The following is a 21,037-nucleotide window of genomic DNA, read 5'->3' as shown; positions in this document are numbered from 1 at the left end:
ATGATCCTCTGACTATAGAATGATTTTTGTTGAGTCCCTCGACTATTAAATGTTACAAAATGGTCACCCGACTATTCATTATGTTCCAAACTCATCCTTTTTTGTTAAAAATTTGATAGTATTTTGAGCTTAATGTTAACATACTGATTGTGATATGATAAAAGTTGATCATAGAATCTCAAAGACTATCATATCTCAGTCATCATGTTAATGTCCAGCTTAGACAACCACCAGTTTTTTAACAAAGAATGACAAGTTTAGAACATAACAAATAGTTAGGTGATCATTTTGTAACTTTTAATATAGGGACATAACAAAGTAAGATTCTATAATCAGATGATCATTTTGTAACTTTTAATAGTCGTGGGACTTAAAAAACAATACTCTATAGTCTGGGACTATTTGTGTACTTTACCCTATAATTTATTTATTTATATTATTATTATTGTTCTTATTGTGCACGATAGAAATGAGGTAGAACATAAATTAGGACCAGACATGACATCTATATCATAATAATTTATACACATTATAATCCAACTGCACAGATGCAAGTCTTTGAAATTCAGCTTCATTATTTGTTTCACTTTCAAAAGTAATATAAAATTCCAGTTTTTCAGATAAAACAGACTTAGGTAACCACTCTTTTAAATAGTCTTAATTTGTAGACTTCGATAATATATAATTGTATGAATTTAGGTTGAATTATCTGACATGAAATACTTTTGTATGTTTTAAGATATAATATAATATAATATTTTTAATTATTAAAATATATTAAATTTAATTAAAACCTTATTAATAACATAATAATTCAAAATTAAATTCGATAGATTGAAGTAAAGGAAAAATCTCGAATCGGGTTTTATTAGAAAGGAACGGTTAGTACTCTACGTACTTGAAATTATACTTTTTTAATAATAAAAATAATTTTTATTTTATTTCTTTAACAAGTGAGTTGTACACAAACTTATGGTGCATGATCAAAAGAAATTGAGGTCACAAAAACTTTCCGTGCCTAATTTGGTTAAAAAAACGTGCTGAATCTACTGCTGCTGATGAACTAAAATGACCTTCGTCGAAATTTAGGTTGAATGGTGTGCACACATCAGGTTTTGTCGAGGCAATAATCATGTTGTTTTATCATATATGTGCATCTTTCCTCGAAGCTCAGTTATATATTGATTAATGTGAGTTACCAATATGACGTACACATAGTTTTGACTAAGATGAAGCCTTGAAAGCGACATCAGCTGAATTTTCCTGGATATCGACCATCTACAAAGACCAGGAAAATGTTATTTTTTCATTAATAAATGCAAATGGGTATTCTATAAAAATGTTATAATTATACTAAATTCCGAAAATAAAACGTGTAGCACGTTTTGGTCCGAAGAATGGCAAAGTATAAATTGCTCCAAGTTTGGAAATTTGAAGTTACTAAAACAGAAAGCAAAGTAACTTGAGTGAGTGAAGAACAAAGGCGAAAGGAAACATGGTACGAACACCTTGTTGTGATACGAGCGGACTAAGGAAAGGAACCTGGACCCCCGAGGAAGATCGGAAACTGATCGCCTATGTCTCCCGATACGGCTGCTGGAATTGGCGACAACTCCCCAAGTACGCAGGTAAACATAGAGATCACGAAGAGTATACGTACAAGATAACGAGAGGATTGTTGTGGATGATGTTTTAATGTATTGATCGTCGTGTGTTTTTCAGGTCTGCAAAGATGTGGGAAGAGTTGCAGGCTGCGATGGTTGAATTATTTAAGGCCGAACATCAAAAGAGGGAATTACAGCATCGAAGAAGAAGAAACAATCATCAGATTACATGAGAAACTAGGCAACAGGTGCTGTTTAAAATGCTTCAAACATTCATATACTGTGAAAATAACAAAGGGTTTGATTAATTAATAAAGAGAATTCGCAAATATGCAGGTGGTCCGCCATTGCTGCGCAGTTACCAGGTCGAACAGACAACGAGGTGAAGAATCATTGGCACACGAATCTAAAGAAACGCTTCAAGGACAAGCCTTTGGAATCCAAAGATGACGGTAAAAAAGAATCAGCTGAAGGGAACAAGCGTGGTAAAAGTAAAGAGAAAGAAGAAACAAAGCTAAACGATCATAATCTTCCGTTAATTCTTGAAAGCTCACAATCGTATTCGCCCCAAGAACTAGCTTCAAGCGATCAATCCTCCTCCATAAACAAATATAATACGGTGGAATCCAGCAAAGAGTCAGTTACAGATGATGATAACAGCAACAAAGCTTCGTCTTCGTTTGAAGCATACGAGGTAGATAGTGGAAGTTTCTGGTCGGAACCCTTTTTCTGGGAAAATTCTAATATGATTACCAGTAGTACTTCAGATTCTTCTGGCTATGAATTTGCTGAGTTTCCGTTTCTTTACGAAGAAATGGATTTCTATGATCAGCTGGATGGCTTCTACTTCTAATTAAATCGATCAAACCAGCTTCATGGGTAATTTTATCTGAGTTATGATCTTCTTGATGGGGGGGGGGGGGGTTGAGGGTTAGAATCTAATCTCGGCCGTTTAATTCGTCTGAAAGTGATGTAATCTGTACGAGGCGAGGGTTTTTTAGGTTTGAATCTACCCTTTCGTAATTGACCCATAAGAAACCTAAAATTTTTACAAGTTAAAACATAAATAATGATCGAGCATCAATGTAAATATTAGTTTGAAGAGTTTAAAGTACTATGAGTATTTAATTTATATTTATATGGATTTTTATTTTAAATTTGATGTTGTGATGATTGATAAAATTTTATAAAATATTAAGAAGCAACTAAATTTATAAAATTTCAGGTGGAACAGATTTTCAGTAGAATATTTACATAGAAAAATTTTAAAATATATGTAAATTTAAATTTTCAAGAGGTTGTTGCCCCCATCTCTTCCCCAATCCATCCCTTTATGGTTTTAAAATAAAATAAAGTTGATATATCAAAAATGAAAAAATAAATAAATTAAGTAGTACAAATGTAGTTTATCCAATAAAATACTAGCCTTTGAAGAGTTGAAAGTCTTGTGAGTATTGAATTTTAGTTTTCATTTTATATAAAAGTTATGTTTTGAATATTCATCGATTTTACTTTGATTTAAATTTAATGCATGTATGCAATTTTATTGAATATAATGAGTATTTTCATATAAAAATCTGGATAATGAATTCATTAAATTGAATCACAATAGTTATTGTATCATGATCTAGAAAAATAAACAAAAGAAAAAGGTAATGAATGGGACAAGCATGATTAATCAATATTCTAGTAAAAGCATCTCTTTCTAATTCTGGTCCATTCAAACAAGACAAACGAAACAACTGTCCTAAATATAAATATTAATGATAGCTTCATCTGGATGGTTTTTTTTAACTTAGAATCCAATCTCAGCCGTTTGTTTTGTCTGAAAGTGATGCAATATGCATGAGCTTGCAAATATACAAGGGATTAGGGAGAATCTAGGGTTTTTTTCCCATAGGGCTTTAAATTAAAATTTTAGGGTTTTATTCCTCCTCAACTTTTAACTGAGGATCTACGACATTTACTATAGTGTCGAGCGAACTTGTCACCTCAAAGTGATTAATTCCTTGAAATATGATTTTTTTTAATTGACACGGATGAGTGGGTCTTGCGTGGGCCATTAATTTTTTGTTTTTAAGCAGACTCGTCACCTCGACATGACGAGTCTATTAAAAAAATTTAAAATTAGAATTTTTTTTAAAAAAAGAGGAGAACTCTTCACCTCGAGGTGATGAGTTCCTTCAAATTTAAAAAACTAGTCATTTTGTAGCCATTGGTCAACGAGCAATTGTGCAACGGTCACAATAGAACTCGTCACGTCGAGGTGACAAGTTCGCCCGATTTAAATTTTAAAAAATTATTAATTAAATAATAATAATTTTATTAAAATAAAATTATTTATAAACTAATAAGATTTGTTTATATTTTCTAAGTTCTTCGAGGAGTGGTAGAATGATAATAGCATGGGGCTCGTCGAGTACGCCGGGGTCATCGGCCTTGATCGTCTTCATCTTGCCGATGAGGTGTACTTAACACACTCTAAATTCTCATAGATGGAGAGCGGCATTATGTTGATTGATGTGCCTAAGTCACATATGGCTCTCTTGATTCCAACATTGCTGATTTTTCAAGGTATGGCAAATATGCCTTGATCTTGTATTTCGGTGGAAGACTTCTCTGAAAGATAGAGGAGACGTTTTAGCCAAGGTTTACTTTTTCATTCCTGGTTAATCGCCTTCAATTCGTACAAATATCCTTGAGATATTTGGTGTATTCGGTATTTTTCAAATCACTTCAAGAAGTGGAATATTGATTTCCACTTCTCTGAATACATCTAGGATCTCATTCTCTTCAGCTTTCATGTCCTACTTCATTAATCTAGAAGGAAAAGGAGGTAGAACTTTGAAAGGGAAAGGTAAAAAAGAAAAGGAATTGTGATTACTTGAGATAGACTGAGGTGGCATCTCATCTTCTTTTTTCTTTTCTAGTGATGCGTCTTTCTTCTCTGGGATTTCAAGCAAAATGACGGTGTCGCTTCGAAGAGTTATTGCAATGACATTCTCTTATAGATTTGTTTCAGTTTGTGAAGGTAATTGGCCTTAAGATTCCAAACAACCAACTATTTAAGCCAATTGGCTTATTTTCTTGTCGAGATCTTAAGGTGAGATTGGGTTTGAGTTTGGAATTTTCTTGGAATAAGGCCAATTTTTTTTACAATTATTTCGAGGGAGGATTTTTGTGGTGTTTGGGTAGGGAAATGAGGAGGCCTCGGTTGATAATACGGGTTAATGCTTTGATGGTTTTCATAACTCAGGTTCAGATGGTCTCTCCATCCCGGATTAAAGGTGTTGCCATATGGTTATAAGTCCTTTGTGGAGGTCCTAAAAATGTGCCTACGACATTAACTTGCGCGTCGGATTCATCTTGTAACATTGGGAAGTAATCCGTCAGATGGTCCGACATCATACAAACTCTATAAACTTTTGCGGCTCAAATTCTTCCTGAAATAAGTGAATTAACTATGTTAGTTAATTTATCTATTTTGTTCTCAAGTGAAACTGTACTTACTTAGGGAACCCGTCGGCTGAGTTCACTCGATGAGCCAAATTACTGAGAATTTGCAGCCATGGTGGAAATTAAATTTCTTAATGCATCCGATGTCATGGTGACGAGAACACCACCACTAGCGACATCTACAATTGTTTTCTCTACCGAAAGCATTCCTTCATAAAGATATTGAATGAGAGTTTGTTCAAATAAATCATGTTGCAAACAATTGGTGCATAACTTTTTGTATCTTTCCCAATAATCGTAGAGTGTTTCTCTTTCGTTTTGTTGGATTCCTAAAATGATTATCCGTAGCTCACTTGCTTTTGTCGCTGGGAAAATCTGTCAAGGGAAACACGTGATAAATCAGACCAAGTAGTAATAGAATTCGGCGATAAATAAAATAATCATTCCTTAGCCGATCCGCTAAGAAAAAATAAATGGTCTTGGTTTGATTTGATCATCAGAAACCCCCTGGGGCTTCATACTACTGGAAACCATGTGAAATTCCACGAGATGTTTATGCGGACTTTCACTGGGGAGACTGTGATAGGTAGGAAAGAGATAGATTAATCCCGTCTTCAGTTGATAAGAGGTCTCGCCATTAGGAAAAGTGATACAAAGTGGTTGTTGTATAACGGGAGCTACAGTTAGCTCTCTAACTATTCGATATGCCATCGGTTCCGGTTTTAGGTGTGGGGTCTACGACTGGTTCAATTGGAGTGGCGCCATGCATTGATTCTTCGTAGGATTGAGTACGAGATAGCGTTTCATAATTGGATTCAAGATTTGATTACTGCTTTGTTCTCTTTGTTGTTTCTTTCCTCGAAGCGTTTGGCCATGAGTTCTACGAGCTTTTGCTTTGATCTCCGGGTCAAGTTCTACTAATTCTCCCAGATTACCCTTGGTCATAAAATCAAAACAAAAAAATATATCAGTAAATTACCAAAGTCCCTGGAAACGACGCCAATTTTGACAAGCGTCGTTTTACTCGTCAAAATAAAACAAAACATCTCTTCAAATAAAAGAAATAAAAATAAATATAGTATAGTGAAAAGAGGGTCGATCAACAGGGACTTAGAAATTCCTGATGCAATTTCGTATCGATTTCAGTCCAGAAAGCTGCAAGAAAAATAAAAAAAAATAAAAATTTATGGTAGGTGAGATTAAGATGAAATGAAAGAAAGTAAAAACAAATACTAAAGTAAATTAAATAAAATGAAAGAGAAGTAATAAATCAAAGGAAAATGAAAATTAAATTGAAAAATGGCAAAGAGAAAAATCGCCTTGAGCTAGCTTTGTTTCAATTTCGTCAATTATTGAAATGAATTTTTGCTCCGGGATTCATGACGGTTACAATCTACAAGGCCCAACCCAGTGTAACTTGTTCTTCGCTCATGTAACTGGTTTTCCCAAGTCTATCTTCAAAAAATGATTATTGAGTGTTAACCACAACTATTGTCGTTAAAACAATCAAATTAAAAACTGGAAAAGCCCAACTTGGATTATGTTGTCTCGTCGAGAATTTAATCCGATCTCGTTTTTCCTTAGCGGACCGACGTTAAGTGTGTTCACAGGAAGTCGAATTTGCCACAGGTCGATCCTTCCTCCCAACTATATATTTAAACAACATCCAGACCAACGAGCTCTTTTTTATTTGAAAGTGTTTAAAAATTGTAAGTAAGGTCGATTGCCAAACTAATAAACCAGAAAAACAAGAATGTACCCTTAAGGGATTTAAGAACTTTTCAATTCTCACGCATGGAATTGAATCATTACTAGCTCTCGATTTAAAGGAAATTACCTAAGCATGATACGATTTATCATACCTAACATAGTTTTGCAAAACAAAAATAACTTTAAAACAAAGGAAGTGAAAAAGAAAATGGAAACTTTAATTAAAACTAACAAGTAAAACTTAAGACAAAAGGTTGATCATTTAAGCCTTACCCATGAAGGGTATTTATAAGCTTCCTAAATCCTAAAATATAATAAAATAAATAAAATCCAAAATAATCTAAGTGATAATTCAAATGTTTTAATTACAAATTAAGAAACTGAAATTCCTAAGTTCTCTATCCATATTTGTGTTGACCGGTCTTGCTTCCAGAATCTTCTAGTGTCTTCTACAATCTGTTGTGCCGAGCATCGTGCCCATGTCTCCAGTCGTGACCAGAAAATTAAAAAAAAAATTAGAATGTGCCCTTTCGTTGCCAATTCCAGTAAACAAGTCACTACACAGAAAATAAATGAAAGGCTTCCAAATCAGCAGTGAAAAATTCATAAAGCAAGAGAATTGGTAAGCAAAAAGTGTCAATTTCAAGCATCGTAATTTTTCCGCCTCACCACGGGGCTCCATTCACAGGAACACCAAGTTTGTAAGCGACGTCTTCCAAATTAACCGTCGTTTCACCACTCAAGAAATGAAAAGTGTGCATCTCAAGTCGCCAACGTTTAATCAGAGCCTCAATCAATGTTGGGTACACCTTGAAGCCACGTACAAATATGGTTGGAAAAAGATCAGATTGTTGAAGATATATCAACATTCGTAGATGCGGTTCTCTCGAAGTCATCCCACGTTGATGAATACTCTGTTCTTCTTCCGATCAACGTTCGATCGATAAAATATGAACGTTGTCGATGTGTAACATGTCTACTCAATAAGTCATTTTTGGGATTTTCACAGAAATTAAGATTTTCATATTTTTTTAGATTTAAGGTTTGATGAAAAATCAAAACCCCAAACCCCTATTTATAGTCTCAATTCCAACGACTATAATGCAAAAATCCGATGGAACTCATCATCTTGAAGTGACGAAATACCCTCTTTTTTAATTTCTAATTTAAAAATAATAATAATAATAAAATTAATAGACTTGTCACGTCGACGTGATGAGTCCGCTTAAAAAATAAATTAATAACCTACACGGGACCCACTCATCCGGGTCCATTAAAAAACATATTTCAAAAATTAAAAGCCTTAGATCACCAATTAAAAGTTCAAGATGAGTAAAACCATAAATTTTTAATCGAAAAGCCCTATTAGGCCAAAACGTCAGCCTACTAGAGCCAGGGGTTTTAGCCCATTTAGTTGCAATGAGTGAAATGTTGAATTTTTTCAAGTGTTGGGACTAGGGGTGTGTAAAAAAACCCGATCTGACCGATATGATCCGTTGATCCATTGATCCGATCCGAAAAATCGGATATGTGATCCGTTTTTCAATTTTCGGATAGTTTGAATCGGGTATCCGAATTTTTTTTCAGATTATCGGATTGGATACGGATTGGTAAAAAATAATTTTTGGATTATCCGAAAATACGTTTTTTTTTGTGTGGCAATTTTAGATAAAGAGATATTGTGGTTTGGAAGGAATTGTGGAGCTCTCCTAGCAGCATTTGGAACCATTTGCAGGGTATTTTCGTATCTATTCTTCAACATGGTCTAGCAGTGAGTGTTTCTTCTCCACAAATAATTTATCTTTTTGCCAAATCAAGCTAAGTTTTCTAATTGAAACCAAACATTTTCAATAACTGAATTTTCCTATTTGTACTCGCCGCATAAGATGAAATATTAGATTTTCGACCTAAGGTGTCTGTATTCATTTTTTCCCACCAATGTCAGAGTTTCGTTATGGTGCAGATATTTTTTAACTGACCATGGTATTGTTTTTGTTGATATCAGGGGTACAGAGTAATAACAAGATTAGTAGCTCGAGTATGGTGCTTGATGGAGATTTGTTCGAAACCAGAGATAATAAGCATAATAACTGATCCAACTACTGAAACTGCAAAAGTAGGTATACTGCTTTCATTTCTAAATCAAATAAGAAAGTCCCATCATGTAACAACCCGGATATTTTCAAAATAATATTTAATTGGAATTGGAGGTTTTAATTGTGAAAATCGGTAAATTGTGGGGACTAAATTGAAAGCTTTTAAAACTTAGAGCTTGTTTTAGAGTTAAAAAAAAATTCAGGGACCAAGCCCTGAATTTACCCAAGAAAGTTAGGTATGTTATGTTATAAACGTGGTTTTCTGTTTCAAAACAGAAAACTACACCTCAATTGCTCCCAAATTCCCTTCCCCCTACACCGGTTTCCGACTTAGATCCCGACGCTGTCCGAATTTCGATCGTCGTTTTGAAATCACCATCGTGTTCGTTATCGAGTCAGGAACAATCCCCTTAAATTAATTGAAGCGAAACGCTACCAAACGTCGGGAATTTCAAGTCAAAGCTTCGACTTTTTTTTAGCTCTATCGTCGAGAAAATCTCAAATTCACCGCCGATCGTTGCTCCGTTTACGACACCTCCTACATCACCGTGTTCCTTGTGCCGTTTCGAGTCCGTCGGTGTCAACCTTGGTCTCCGTCGACGGCAGCGCGTGAGGAGGTGGAGCAGTCAAAGATTCGGCCGAGTTGAAATCGAGCTCTCCGCCGTTCAAAAATTTGAACCGATCTTTGTAAGTATCTCAAAATCGCTCAAAATAATTTTTGGAAAATTTTCCGTAATTTTTAGACCCCCGGAGGTGGCCTCACGCGCCACCGCAGGGAGAGTGAGTGGCTGAAAATCGGTTTGACCGGTTTTCAACCGGTTTGACCGGTTTTGACCGGACTGAACCGGTCTGACCCGACCCGACCGACTCGACCCGACCCCTCCGTTGACCCGACCGGTGACCTCCTTTGACCAAAACTTAAAATTGCTTTGATCGACCATTAAACGACCGTTAATCTTTTCTGAGTATACCTATTCTGATAGTTTTCGACGTCCCGAATCCGTTTCTGAAGTCTGTTTCATCAAATTTGAACCCAAAGGCCTCCAAATCGACGGTCAAAGTGGTTGACTTTGACTTTGACCAAGAATTTAAATTTTCGAAAAGACATACTTTATGTTTTTCGACGTCCTGATTCCGATTCCGCAATCCGTTTGGCCAAATTCAAACCCGAAATCCTCTAAATTGATAGTCAAACCCTAAAAATACTTATATACTTAAGAATTTAGCTTTGAACAATTAAGTAAGATTTGGGGCTGATAAATTATTATGGTTTGAAGGTACAAGAGACTCTTCGGATCGTTCGACAGCTCGACCCATCTCTTCTAGATCAATTAAACCACGTGTGCCAGTATTCACCCGTAAATTTTATGATTTTAGAGATTTATTTATGTTACCCATAAGTAATATAGTGTTATTATAAAATAGGTTCGAAAACTGTAGCAGAGCGTGGTGAAACCAGCAATCAGTAGATCTATTTGAACCTATTATCGAGGTATGTTCCCTAATTATTACTGAACTATTTTATTGATTTTATGAGGTACACTGAGTTCTTTGGTTACTGTTTTATTGATGCACCAATTTAATGTGATGATTTATGGAATTTGTCACGGTGCAATTGAACTTTTGGATTGAATTACAATAGTATAGCTCTGCAAGCTAATAAACAGAATGGGCCTAATGTGACTCTTGGGGCCCCAATATACATTAGGTTGGCTTCTCTTGCTGTGTGCTTAGGGTAAGCTATACGGACTTGGACTTACGGGCTTAAGGATACAATCTATAAAGCTTATCCTTAGGTTGGCTTTCTTTTTGCTGTATGCTTTGAGTAAGCTATATGGAAAATAGTTTGGAAATTACTGATGGTGTACAAGAAAAGAGTTAAACTATGATTTTCAAAAGTTAAACTCTTTATGAATTTATGAGGACTGGACTATGATTTGTTTAATGTACCTATTGTGATTTTAGGTAATATTGGGATTATCTTGCTAGTTGACTTTATTTTGGTGACATGGACTTTATTTTAAAGTATCGTATTTTAGGATGATGACACTTTTGCTATTATTGTTCGGTTTATTGTGATTTTGATTTTGAAGACTTGTTTTAAATTAATATATTACTTATTGGTATTATATTTACAGGTTAGGTTTGACTTTATTTTAAAGTATCGTATTTTAGGATGATGACACTTTTGCTATTATTGTTCGGTTTATTGTGATTTTGATTTTGAAGACTTGTTTTAAATTAATATATTACTTATTGGTATTATATTTACAGGTTAGGTTTTGATGGTATAATTTATTTCATGACATTTATAATGTGATTTTACATTGATTGAATAATGGTTTTAGAAAATATCTTTAAGAATCATAATGTGATCCACTAGACTTAGTCGAAACGCTTAGGCCGGGTCTAGGGGTTACATTTATTGGTATCAGAGCTTTTAGTTTTTAACCCTCGGACTATGTATGAGTCTACATTGAAAATACGATTTTAAAATATTTTACAAAACAAGTTACAAAGGCCATGTCACAAAGTTATTAAGATTTTAACTGTATTCGAGACTCCAAGTGCTTATCTAACCCTAAGTTTTATCTTCTATAGTAAACTTGAGATCCATCAAAATGAGTGCTAGACGTGGTCGTCGAACTAGCCGTAGACGAGGTCGGGTGGCTAGATTTGCAGATCCGATCGATGAGATACGGGTAGATCCCCCACTTTCGATAGGTGATCATGCTCCTACGACCCCAACGAATCTGCCTCCTGCCGCTTGTATTGGCATGACTACACCGATCATAGGAGCGACGAATATTGAGTCTGAGTCTACCAGAGTTGCATTGGATGAGAATTTTGGTAGACAGTTTCTCAATTAATACAGGGAGCAGTCAGAGCTACTGGTGTTGTATCCGAGGTTCCTATTTCACAGACTTTGATTGCCAATGGAGTTAAAACATTTGGGGGACAGATTGGTAGAGCTCCTACTGAAGCTGAGGATTGGCTATAAGATACAGAAAGACGCATGGATCAGTTGGGTTTAGACTCAACTAAGAGATATCAGGGTGCTGCGGCGATGTTAGATGGCAATGCCTACACTTGGTGGGACTCAGTGACTAGTAGTGTTCCTACCGATTGTTTGACCTGGAATTTTTTTAAGGAACACTTTCGGAGTCATTTTCTAGGAGAGCGCTACTTAGCTCAGAGACGTCAGCAGTTTCAAGACTTGGTTCAGGGAACATGACTGTTTCTAAGTATGAGATTGAGTTCTTGAAGTTGATGAAGTATAGATTCAGTATGGTACCTACTGAGAGAGATCGATGTCGTAAATTTTCCATTGGACTCAGATACAAGCTGCGTAGGCAAGTTGTAACCCATCAGGATGAGATATTTGATGTGCTGGTGGGCAGAGCCAAAGATGCTGAAGAGGTGGAGATTTTAGCTTCTAGTAGAGAGCGTGTTGAACAGGAACAATCTAAGAAATTTTCAGGCCCTATTGAGTCATCAGCACAGTCCGGAAAAAGGACTCGTACTTCAGTCCCTCAGAGAAGCAATACACGTTTCAGGCCTGCAGCATCCTCACCGTTAGTTGGCAGTCGAGGCGGTTCCTCGTCGTATTATCATGGGTTCCTATGTGAGTTTTGTGGTAAACAACACACAGGAGAGTGTCGTAAGAAGATGGGTCTTTGCTATCAGTGTGGATCTAGTGGTCATTTTCGGAGGGATTGTCCTCAGCTAGCTTCGTTTGAGCAGACCGCTACCCAGACTCCTGTGCGTTCTCAGACTACAGTACAGACCCCAATTAGAGATCATAGTCAAGGAAATACTCGAGGATCAGCATCCAGGACAGACAGTAGAGCCTGACCTCAGCAAAATAGAGGGCCAACAGTTTCTGAGGCTAGACAACCAGCTTTGGTTTATGCCACTAGACATCGGGATGACAGAGATGAGCCTAAGGTTATTGCAGGTACATTTACTATATATTCCATTCCATACTTTGCATTACTGGACAATGGCTCCACTCACTCCTACGTATCGAGCTCGGTATCTTGAAACCTTCAGATTTCGATCGAGAACACTGAAAATAATGTTACGGTTACGAGTCCAGTAGGACAGGCGATATTAGTGAATAAAGTATTTCGGCGTTGTCCTCTAGAGGTTAAGGGAGAAATTTTTCTCGCTGATCTTATGGAGCTTCCTTTAGAGGAGTTTGATCTAATTCTTGGGATGGATTGGTTGACTAAACACAAGGTAAATCTGGATTGCGAGTACAAGAGAGGTACTCTGAAAACTTCTGATGGTCAGACTGTTGTGTTAATTGGTGAACGTCGCGGCTATCTCTCCAATATAGTTTCAGCGATGGAAATTGATCGTATGATCCGGAAGGGAGGTCCAATTGCAAGAATTATTCGATCGAGGATTTATTCAACATAGTACCTCACCCTGGGGAGCTCCAGTTCTGTTCGTGAAAAAGAAGGATGGGTCGCTAAGATTATGTATTGACTATCGGAAATTGAACAAGATGATGGTCAAGAATAAATATCCACTACCCAGGATTGATGACTTATTTGATCAATTGCGATGAGCTACTGTATTCTCTAAGATTGATCTTCGTTCGGGGTATATTGAAGTTAAAGGATTTGATGTTGCAAAGACGGCCATTCGCACTAGATATGGTCATTATGAATTCTTAGTGATGCCTTTTGGTTTGATGAACGCTCTTGTAGCTTTCATGGATTTGATGAATCGGGTGTTCCGACCATATTTGGATCAATTTGTGGTTGTCTTCATTGATGATATTCTGATCTATTCTCGTACTAAGGCAGAGCATGACGAGCATTTGAAGATCGTTCTGCAAACTTTGAGAGAGTATCGTCTTTATGCCAAACTAAGCAAGTGTGAGTTTTGACTTCAAGAAGTGTCGTTTCTGGGGCATATTATTTCAGGGCGAGGTATTCAGGTCGATCCAAGCAAGATTGAAGCTATTGTGAATTGGAAACGACCCAAGAATATCTCTGAGATTCGCAGTTTCTTGGGCTTGGCTGGTTATTATCGACGTTTTGTTGAGGGCTTTTCGATCATTGCTTCTCCTTTGACAAAGTTGTTAAGGAAGAATGTGTCGTTTGACTGGGGTGAGGCACAACAGGAGAGCTTTGAGAAATTAAAGGCGGTATTGACTCAAGCACCAATATTGATTCAACCAGAGTCCGGGAAGGATTTTACAGTGTATAGTGATGCGTCACACACAGGACTCGGCTGTGTTCTAATGCAGGAAAGTAAGGTGGTGGCTTATGTATCCCGTCAGCTGCGACCGCATGAGTGTAATTACCCTACTCACGATTTGGAGTTGGCAGCAATAATTTTTGCCTTGAAGATTTGGAGACACTATCTTTATGGAGAGAAGTGTTACATTTTCACAGATCATAAGAGCTTAAAGTATCTTCTGACCCAGAAGGAGCTTAATTTGAGACAGCGACGCTGGTTAGAGCTTTTAAAGGATTATGATTACGTGATTGATTATCACCCTGGTAAAGCTAACATTGTAGCAGATGCTTTGAGTCGAAAGGCGGTAACAGAGTTGAGATCTTTAATGGCCAGGATGAATTTTTATGACGATGTCACTCTGTTAGTAGAATTGCAAGTTAAGCCGACCTTAGTTGATGAGATCAAGGCTAAGCAGCTCCTTGATAGCTCCTTGTTTCCCATCTTTGAACAATTAGAGCAGGGGACAAGCTCAGATTATGCCCTTGATCAGGATGAAGTTTTATGCTTTAAAGGTCGGTATTGTGTGCCTGATGATGCTGAGTTGAGGCAGATTATCCTTACTGAGGCTCATAGTAGTCCATATGCTATGCACCCCGGTGGAGATAAGATGTATCGGAATTTGAGAGAGAGGTATCATTGGGTCGGCATGGAGAAGGACATCTCAAATTTTGTGGCGAGGTGTTTGACTTGTCAGCAAGTTAAGGCAGAACATCAACATCCATCATGTTTGTTACAACCTATCAAGATTCTTGAATGCAAATGGGAGCGTATTACTATGGATTTTGTTACTGGTTTACCTATGACTCCTTCGAAAAAGAACTCAATTTGGGTGATTATTGACAGACTTACAAAGTCAGCTCACTTCATTCCTGTACGGATAAATTATACGTTGGACAAGTTGGCGAGGTTGTATATTTCAGAGATTGTCAGATTGCATGGTGTTCCGTTATCTATCATTTCAGATCGAGATCCGAGATTTACTTCGAGATTTTGGAAGGTGCTACATACGACTTTAGGTACGAGATTGGATTATAGTACCTCCTTCCACCCACAAACTGATGGTCAATCTGAGAGAGTAATTCAGATCCTGGAGGATATGTTACGGGGTTGTGTAATTGATTTTCGTGGTAGCTGGGAGAACTTTTTACCTTTGGCTGAATTCGTTTATAATAACAGTTACCAGACCAGCATTCGTATGGCACCCTATGAAGCACTCTATGGGCGTAGGTGTCGCACCCCGATTTGTTGGACTGAGTTACGTGATAGGAAGACTTTGAGACCCGAGTTAGTGCGGGAGACGGAAGAAACAGTCAGATTGATCCATGACCGTCTGAAAGAGGCATTTGATAGGCAGAAATCTTATGCAGATCAAAGGAGGAAGGATATACAGTTTGACGTTGAAGATCAGGTTTTTCTCAAGGTATCTCCATGGAAGAAAGTATTGAGATTTGGACGTAAGGGTAAACTGAGTCCGCGATTTATTGGGCCATATCGTATTCTGAAGAAAGTTGGACCTGTTGCTTATCAGCTTGAGTTGTTTTCCCATCTTAGTCATATTCATGATGTTTTTCATGTGTCTATGTTAAGGCGATACCGTCCAGATCCAGATCACATCATTCAAGTTGATGAGGTAGAGCTGAGACCTGATTTGTCATATGAGGAAGAGCCCATCTAGATCTTAGAAAGAGATGAGCGAGTTCTTCGGAATAGGCGTATTCCAATGGTCAAAGTTCAAATGGAGTAATCGAGGCCCCTCAGAAGCTACTTGGGAGACATTGGAGTCAATGGAGGCTCAGTTTCCTCAACTATTCTCATAAGGTAAATTTCGAGGACGAAATTTCTTATAGAGGGGGAGAATTGTAACAACCCTTATATTTTCAAAATAATATTTAATTGAAATTGGAGGTTTTAATTGTGAAAATCGGTAAATTATGGGGACTAAATTGAAAGATTTTAAAACTTGGAGCTTGTTTTAGAGTTAAAGAAAATTCAGGGACCAAGCCCTGAATTTACCCAAGAAAGTTAGGTATGTTATGTTATAAACGTGGTTTTCTGTTTCAAAACAGAAAACCACACCTCAATTGCTCCCAAATTCCCTTCCCCCTACACCGGTTTCCAACTTAGATCCCGACGCCGTCCGAATTCTGATCGTCGTTTTGAAATCACCATCGTGTTCGTTATCGAGTCAGGAACAATCCCCTTAAATTAATTGAAGCGAAACGCTGCCAAACGTCGGGAATTTCAAGTCAAAGCTTCGACGTTTTTTTTAGCTCTATCGTCGGGAAAATCTCAAATTCACCGCCGATCGTTGCTCCGTTTACGACACCTCCTGCACCATCGTGTTCCTTGTGCCGTTTCGAGTCCGCCGGTGTCAACCTTGGTCTCCGTCGACGGCGGCGCGTGAGGAGGTGGAGCAGTCAAAGATTCGGCCGAGTTGAAATCGAGCTCTCCGCCGTTCAAAAATTTGAACCGATCTTTGTAAGTATCTCAAAATCGCTCAAAATAATTTTTGTAAATTTTTCCGTAATTTTTAGACCCCCCGGAGGAGGCCTCACGCTCCGCCGCATGGAGAGTGAGTGGCTGAAAACCGGTTTGACCGGTTTTGAACCGGTTTTGACCGGTTTGATCAGTCTGACCTGACCCGACCGACCCGTCCGTTGACCCGACCCGACCGTTGACCGTTGACCTCCTTTGACCAAAACTTAAAATGGCTTTGACCGACCATTAAACGACCGTTAATCTTTTCTGAGTATACCTATTCTGATAGTTTTCGACGTCCCGAATCCGTTTCCGAAGTCTGTTTTGTCAAATTTGAACCCGAAGGCCTCCAAATCGACGGTCAAAGTGGTTGACTTTGACTTTGACCAAGAATTTAAATTTTCAAAAAGACATACTTTATGTTTTTCGACATCCTGATTCCGATTCCGTAATCCGTTTGGCCAAATTCAAACCTGAAATCCTCCAAATTGATAGTCAAACCCTGAAAATGCTTATATACTTAAGAATTTAGCTTTGAACAATTAAGTAAGATTTGAGGCTGATAAATTATTATTGTTTCAAGGTACAAGAGACTCTCCGGATCGTTCGACAGCTCGACCCCTCTCTTCTAGATCAATTAAACCACGTGTGCCAGTATTCACCCGTAAGACCCGTAAATTTTATGATTTTAGAGATTTATTTATGTTACCCATAAGTAATATAGTGTTATTATAAAATAGGTTCGAAAACTGTAGCAGAGCGTGGTGAAACACAATCAGTAGATCTACTATTTGAACCTATTATCAAGGTGTGTTCCCTAATTATTACTAAACTGTTTTATTGGTTTTAATATGAGGTACACTGAGTTCTTTGGTTACTGTTTTATTGATGCACCAATTTAATGTGATGATTTATGGAATTTGTGTCACGGTCCAATTGAACTTTTGGATTGAATTACAATAGTATAGCTCTGATCAAGCTAATAAACAGAATGGGCCTAATGTGACTCTTGGGGCCCCAAGATACATTAGGTTGGCTTCCCTTATTGTGTGCTTAGGGTAAACTATATGGACTTGGACTTACGGGCTTAAGGATACAAGCTATAAAGCTTATCCTTAGGTTGACTTTCTTTTTGTTGTGTGCTTAGAGTAAGCTATATGGAAAATAGTTTTGGAAATTATTGATGGTGTACAAGAAAAGAGTTTAAACTATGATTTTCAAAAGTTAAACTTTTTTATGAATTTATGAGATTTACTGGACTATGATTTGTTTAATGTACCTATTGTGATTTTAAGGTAATATTGGGACACACTGAGCCTAGCTCACCTTTCGAAAATGTTTTTCCCCCTTTCAGATACTGTTGGTTAGATACATCGGTTCGAGCACTTCGAGGATCAACATATCTCTTGAAGTATATCTGATTGTAATGTTTTATCTTGCTAGTTGACTTTATTTTGGTGACATAGACCTTATTTTAAAGTATCGTATTTTAGGATGATGACACTTTTGCTATTACTGTTCGGTTTATTGTGATTTTGATTTTGAAGACCTGTTTTAAATTAATTTATTACTTATTGGTATTATATTTACAAGTTGGGTTTTGATGGTATAATTTATTTCATGGCATTTATAATGTGATTTTACATTGATTGAATAATGGTTTCAGAAAATGTCTTTAAGAATCATAATGTGATCCACTAGACTTAGTCGAAACGCATAGGCCGGGTCTAGGGGGTTACACATCATATTATCTCCATTGCTCTCTCTCTTGTCCCAATAAAACCATCTTTCGCCATTTAAATTTCTTCTAATATTTTGAGCATTAAAGAAGATCCCAATCTCTTCGATGTTGTGTATGATCGACTTACAACTATTTCTATTGTTGTGAGGTATGGAGGCTAGATACAACTGGTGATAAGAAATCCATAGGTCATTCATGTCGAGTAAACTTGGGAAGGATTGGCGTGGAGGACTAAAATCGGATTCGATTCCGGATATTCAGATATCCGATCCGAATTTTCGGATATCCAAATTTTTGGATATTCGATTTTTTCATATCGGATACGGATTATTATTTTAAATATCCGAAATTTTCGGATATCCAAAAATTCGGATCGGATAATATCCGATAATGCACACCCCTAATTGGGACTAGGCCCAACAACTAGGACGAGTCACTTGTGGTGAAGTTAGAGAAAACATAATCATAAACATGTGGCTTACGTGGCACCATAGCTTGCGAACGGCCTTATCTTCAAGCTGGTGTGGTCGATAGAGCTTTGGTCATTTCCATAATATCTGATGGAAATAACACACGCCAACAGTTTCACAATATCACCCATTTATCCTCAACCATGGCTTCTTCAACTCTCTCCCCTGCACAGGCACATCCCAACACTTAATGGCTACTTAATTTGTGCTTTGTAAACTTCATTTTTAAAACTCAAAGCTTGGTGTTTTGTTTTTACCAGCTATGCTCAAGCAGGACTGGCTTGTTCTGCTTATCACGAGCTGCCCTTGTGAAACCAACAAGGACCCAAATGGTCAGAAGGGACAAGGGGATGAAGATCGCTTGCCAGGCCACAAGCATCCCTGCTGATCGAGTGCCGGACATGGGGAAGAGGCAGCTCATGAATCTGCTTCTGTTGGGGGCTATTTCACTTCCCACTGGTTTCATGTTGGTTCCTTACGCAGCTTTCTTTGTCCCTCCCGGGTAAGTTAACTTCTTCTCATCCTCTTTCCTTGTTCAGTTTAAGCAAATCTCATTCTCTCTATTCGATAACAGCGGTGGAGGCGCCGGTGGCGGTACCGTTGCCAAGGATGCCATTGGAAATGATATCATCGCTGCTGAATGGCTCGAGAATCATGGCCCTGGGGACCGAACCTTGAGTCAAGGATTGAAGGTAAATACAAGTGAAATGTTGTTTTAGATTGATCACGCATATATTTTAAAAATTCGAGTTTCGAATCGGGTAAAGGATCCGCCATTGAATACATAGAATGTTAATTACTGTTGAATTTAATGTTGGTAATGCTAAAGAGTAAAGTATGAAATTCCATATTGAGGAGAGAAATGCGTTTAGATGTGTTTATAATTATTTTTTTCTTTCGAGTATTATTTTATTTGTTCTGTCAATATTAACGTCTCGCTTTGCAGTTATATTTCTAACATTTAAAGAAAATTATGTGATTTTTTCAGGGAGACCCGACCTACCTAGTGGTGGAGAAGGACAGAACTCTTGCAAGCTATGGTATAAACGCTGTATGCACTCACCTTGGATGTGTTGTTCCATTCAATCAAGCTGAGAACAAGTTCATATGCCCCTGCCATGGATCTCAGTACAACGATCAAGGACGAGTCGTGCGAGGACCAGCCCCACTGGTGAGCTGAACATATATGTTTATATTTCGGTTATTTCGATTTTATCATGATCATTGATGAGTTTAGAATAAGCCGAATTTGTTATGGTTGTTGGAACAGTCCTTGGCATTGGCTCATGCCAATGTGGAAGATGGGGGAAAGGTAGTCTTTACTCCCTGGACCGAAACAGATTTCAGAACCGGCGATGCTCCATGGTGGGCGTAAGCATCCTCCGCCATCCGTTGGTGGTTTCCGGTATTCAATACTTAAATTCAGCTCATATGTTTTAGCAACGTTGCTAAACATGCTGTACCATAGAGTCTATCCATTTGTGTAATGCAGCTTGTAAGATGCCTCTTGATCAAAAGCAAGATTAAACATGGGCGCATGACACTGATGTTCTTGTTATATGCAAAATTTCTTTTGTTATATATTTATGGGCTGGTTACCTTTATAACATAAATGTGTGCTTGTCAAGAGTAGCTAGTTTCTGAGTTTTGCACAATCATTTGTGGAGTTTTCGCCTCCCAAAATTTTTTTACTAGTGTCCAAGCTAAACATACCAAGAAAGATGTAAAGTCTAATGAGACTACGAGATGAATGGGTCAAACTCTTTTATTCTGGTTCATAGTTTCTCTTGGTTATATGATTCAACAAATCGAGTTTTAAGAAATAGTAGATAGTCTTATCACTACACAAATGTATAACTCTCCAAAATTTTAGTTGCACTTATATTCATCATTGAAGTAATTGGATTCAAGCTTTCCCAACGCTTTCTCATCAAAGGACTCTTAATGTATAAGAAAGAGTATTGTTCGTTTGATAAATTCCTTCCTCTTTATCTATCTGTTGGATATTTGGATTTTTCAAAACTCTAATATACATTCTAGATATAGATTTTACATAGTGTAACAGGAGCATTTATCGACAAAAGAATCACTTTAAGATGATCATTTCATAACTATTGAGAATGAATCTAATCACTTTAAGGGTGTTTATTATATGCTTGAAGCATGTCCAATCCTCGTTTTCATATTTTTTAGATGGATGACTAAAATTTCATTACCCGAAGAAGC

General features: G+C 37.3%; 2 protein-coding genes across 2 annotated transcripts; both read left to right on the top strand.

Moving 5' to 3' along the window:
- Positions 1-1,467: 1,467 nt before the first annotated feature.
- Positions 1,468-2,502, top strand: LOC120129171 (transcription factor MYB4-like). Its single transcript, XM_039146743.1, has 3 exons — positions 1,468-1,628; positions 1,723-1,852; positions 1,941-2,502. Exons 1-3 carry the CDS (start codon positions 1,496-1,498, stop codon positions 2,455-2,457), a joined length of 780 nt encoding a protein of 259 aa, XP_039002674.1. The 5' UTR covers positions 1,468-1,495; the 3' UTR covers positions 2,458-2,502.
- Positions 2,503-18,893: 16,391 nt separating this feature from the next.
- LOC120129164 (cytochrome b6-f complex iron-sulfur subunit, chloroplastic-like) lies at positions 18,894-20,294 on the top strand. Its single transcript, XM_039146739.1, has 5 exons — positions 18,894-18,984; positions 19,072-19,313; positions 19,386-19,503; positions 19,800-19,982; positions 20,082-20,294. The coding sequence occupies exons 1-5, from the start codon at positions 18,955-18,957 to the stop codon at positions 20,184-20,186; spliced, it is 678 nt and encodes a 225-aa protein (XP_039002670.1). The 5' UTR covers positions 18,894-18,954; the 3' UTR covers positions 20,187-20,294.
- Positions 20,295-21,037: the final 743 nt, after the last annotated feature.

The sequence above is a fragment of the Hibiscus syriacus genome, unplaced genomic scaffold, assembly GCF_006381635.1.
Source record: "Hibiscus syriacus cultivar Baekdansim isolate YM2019G1 unplaced genomic scaffold, ASM638163v2 tig00110483_pilon, whole genome shotgun sequence".
Lineage (NCBI taxonomy): Eukaryota > Viridiplantae > Streptophyta > Magnoliopsida > Malvales > Malvaceae > Hibiscus > Hibiscus syriacus.
This window is presented reverse-complemented; position numbering and strand designations above follow the sequence as displayed.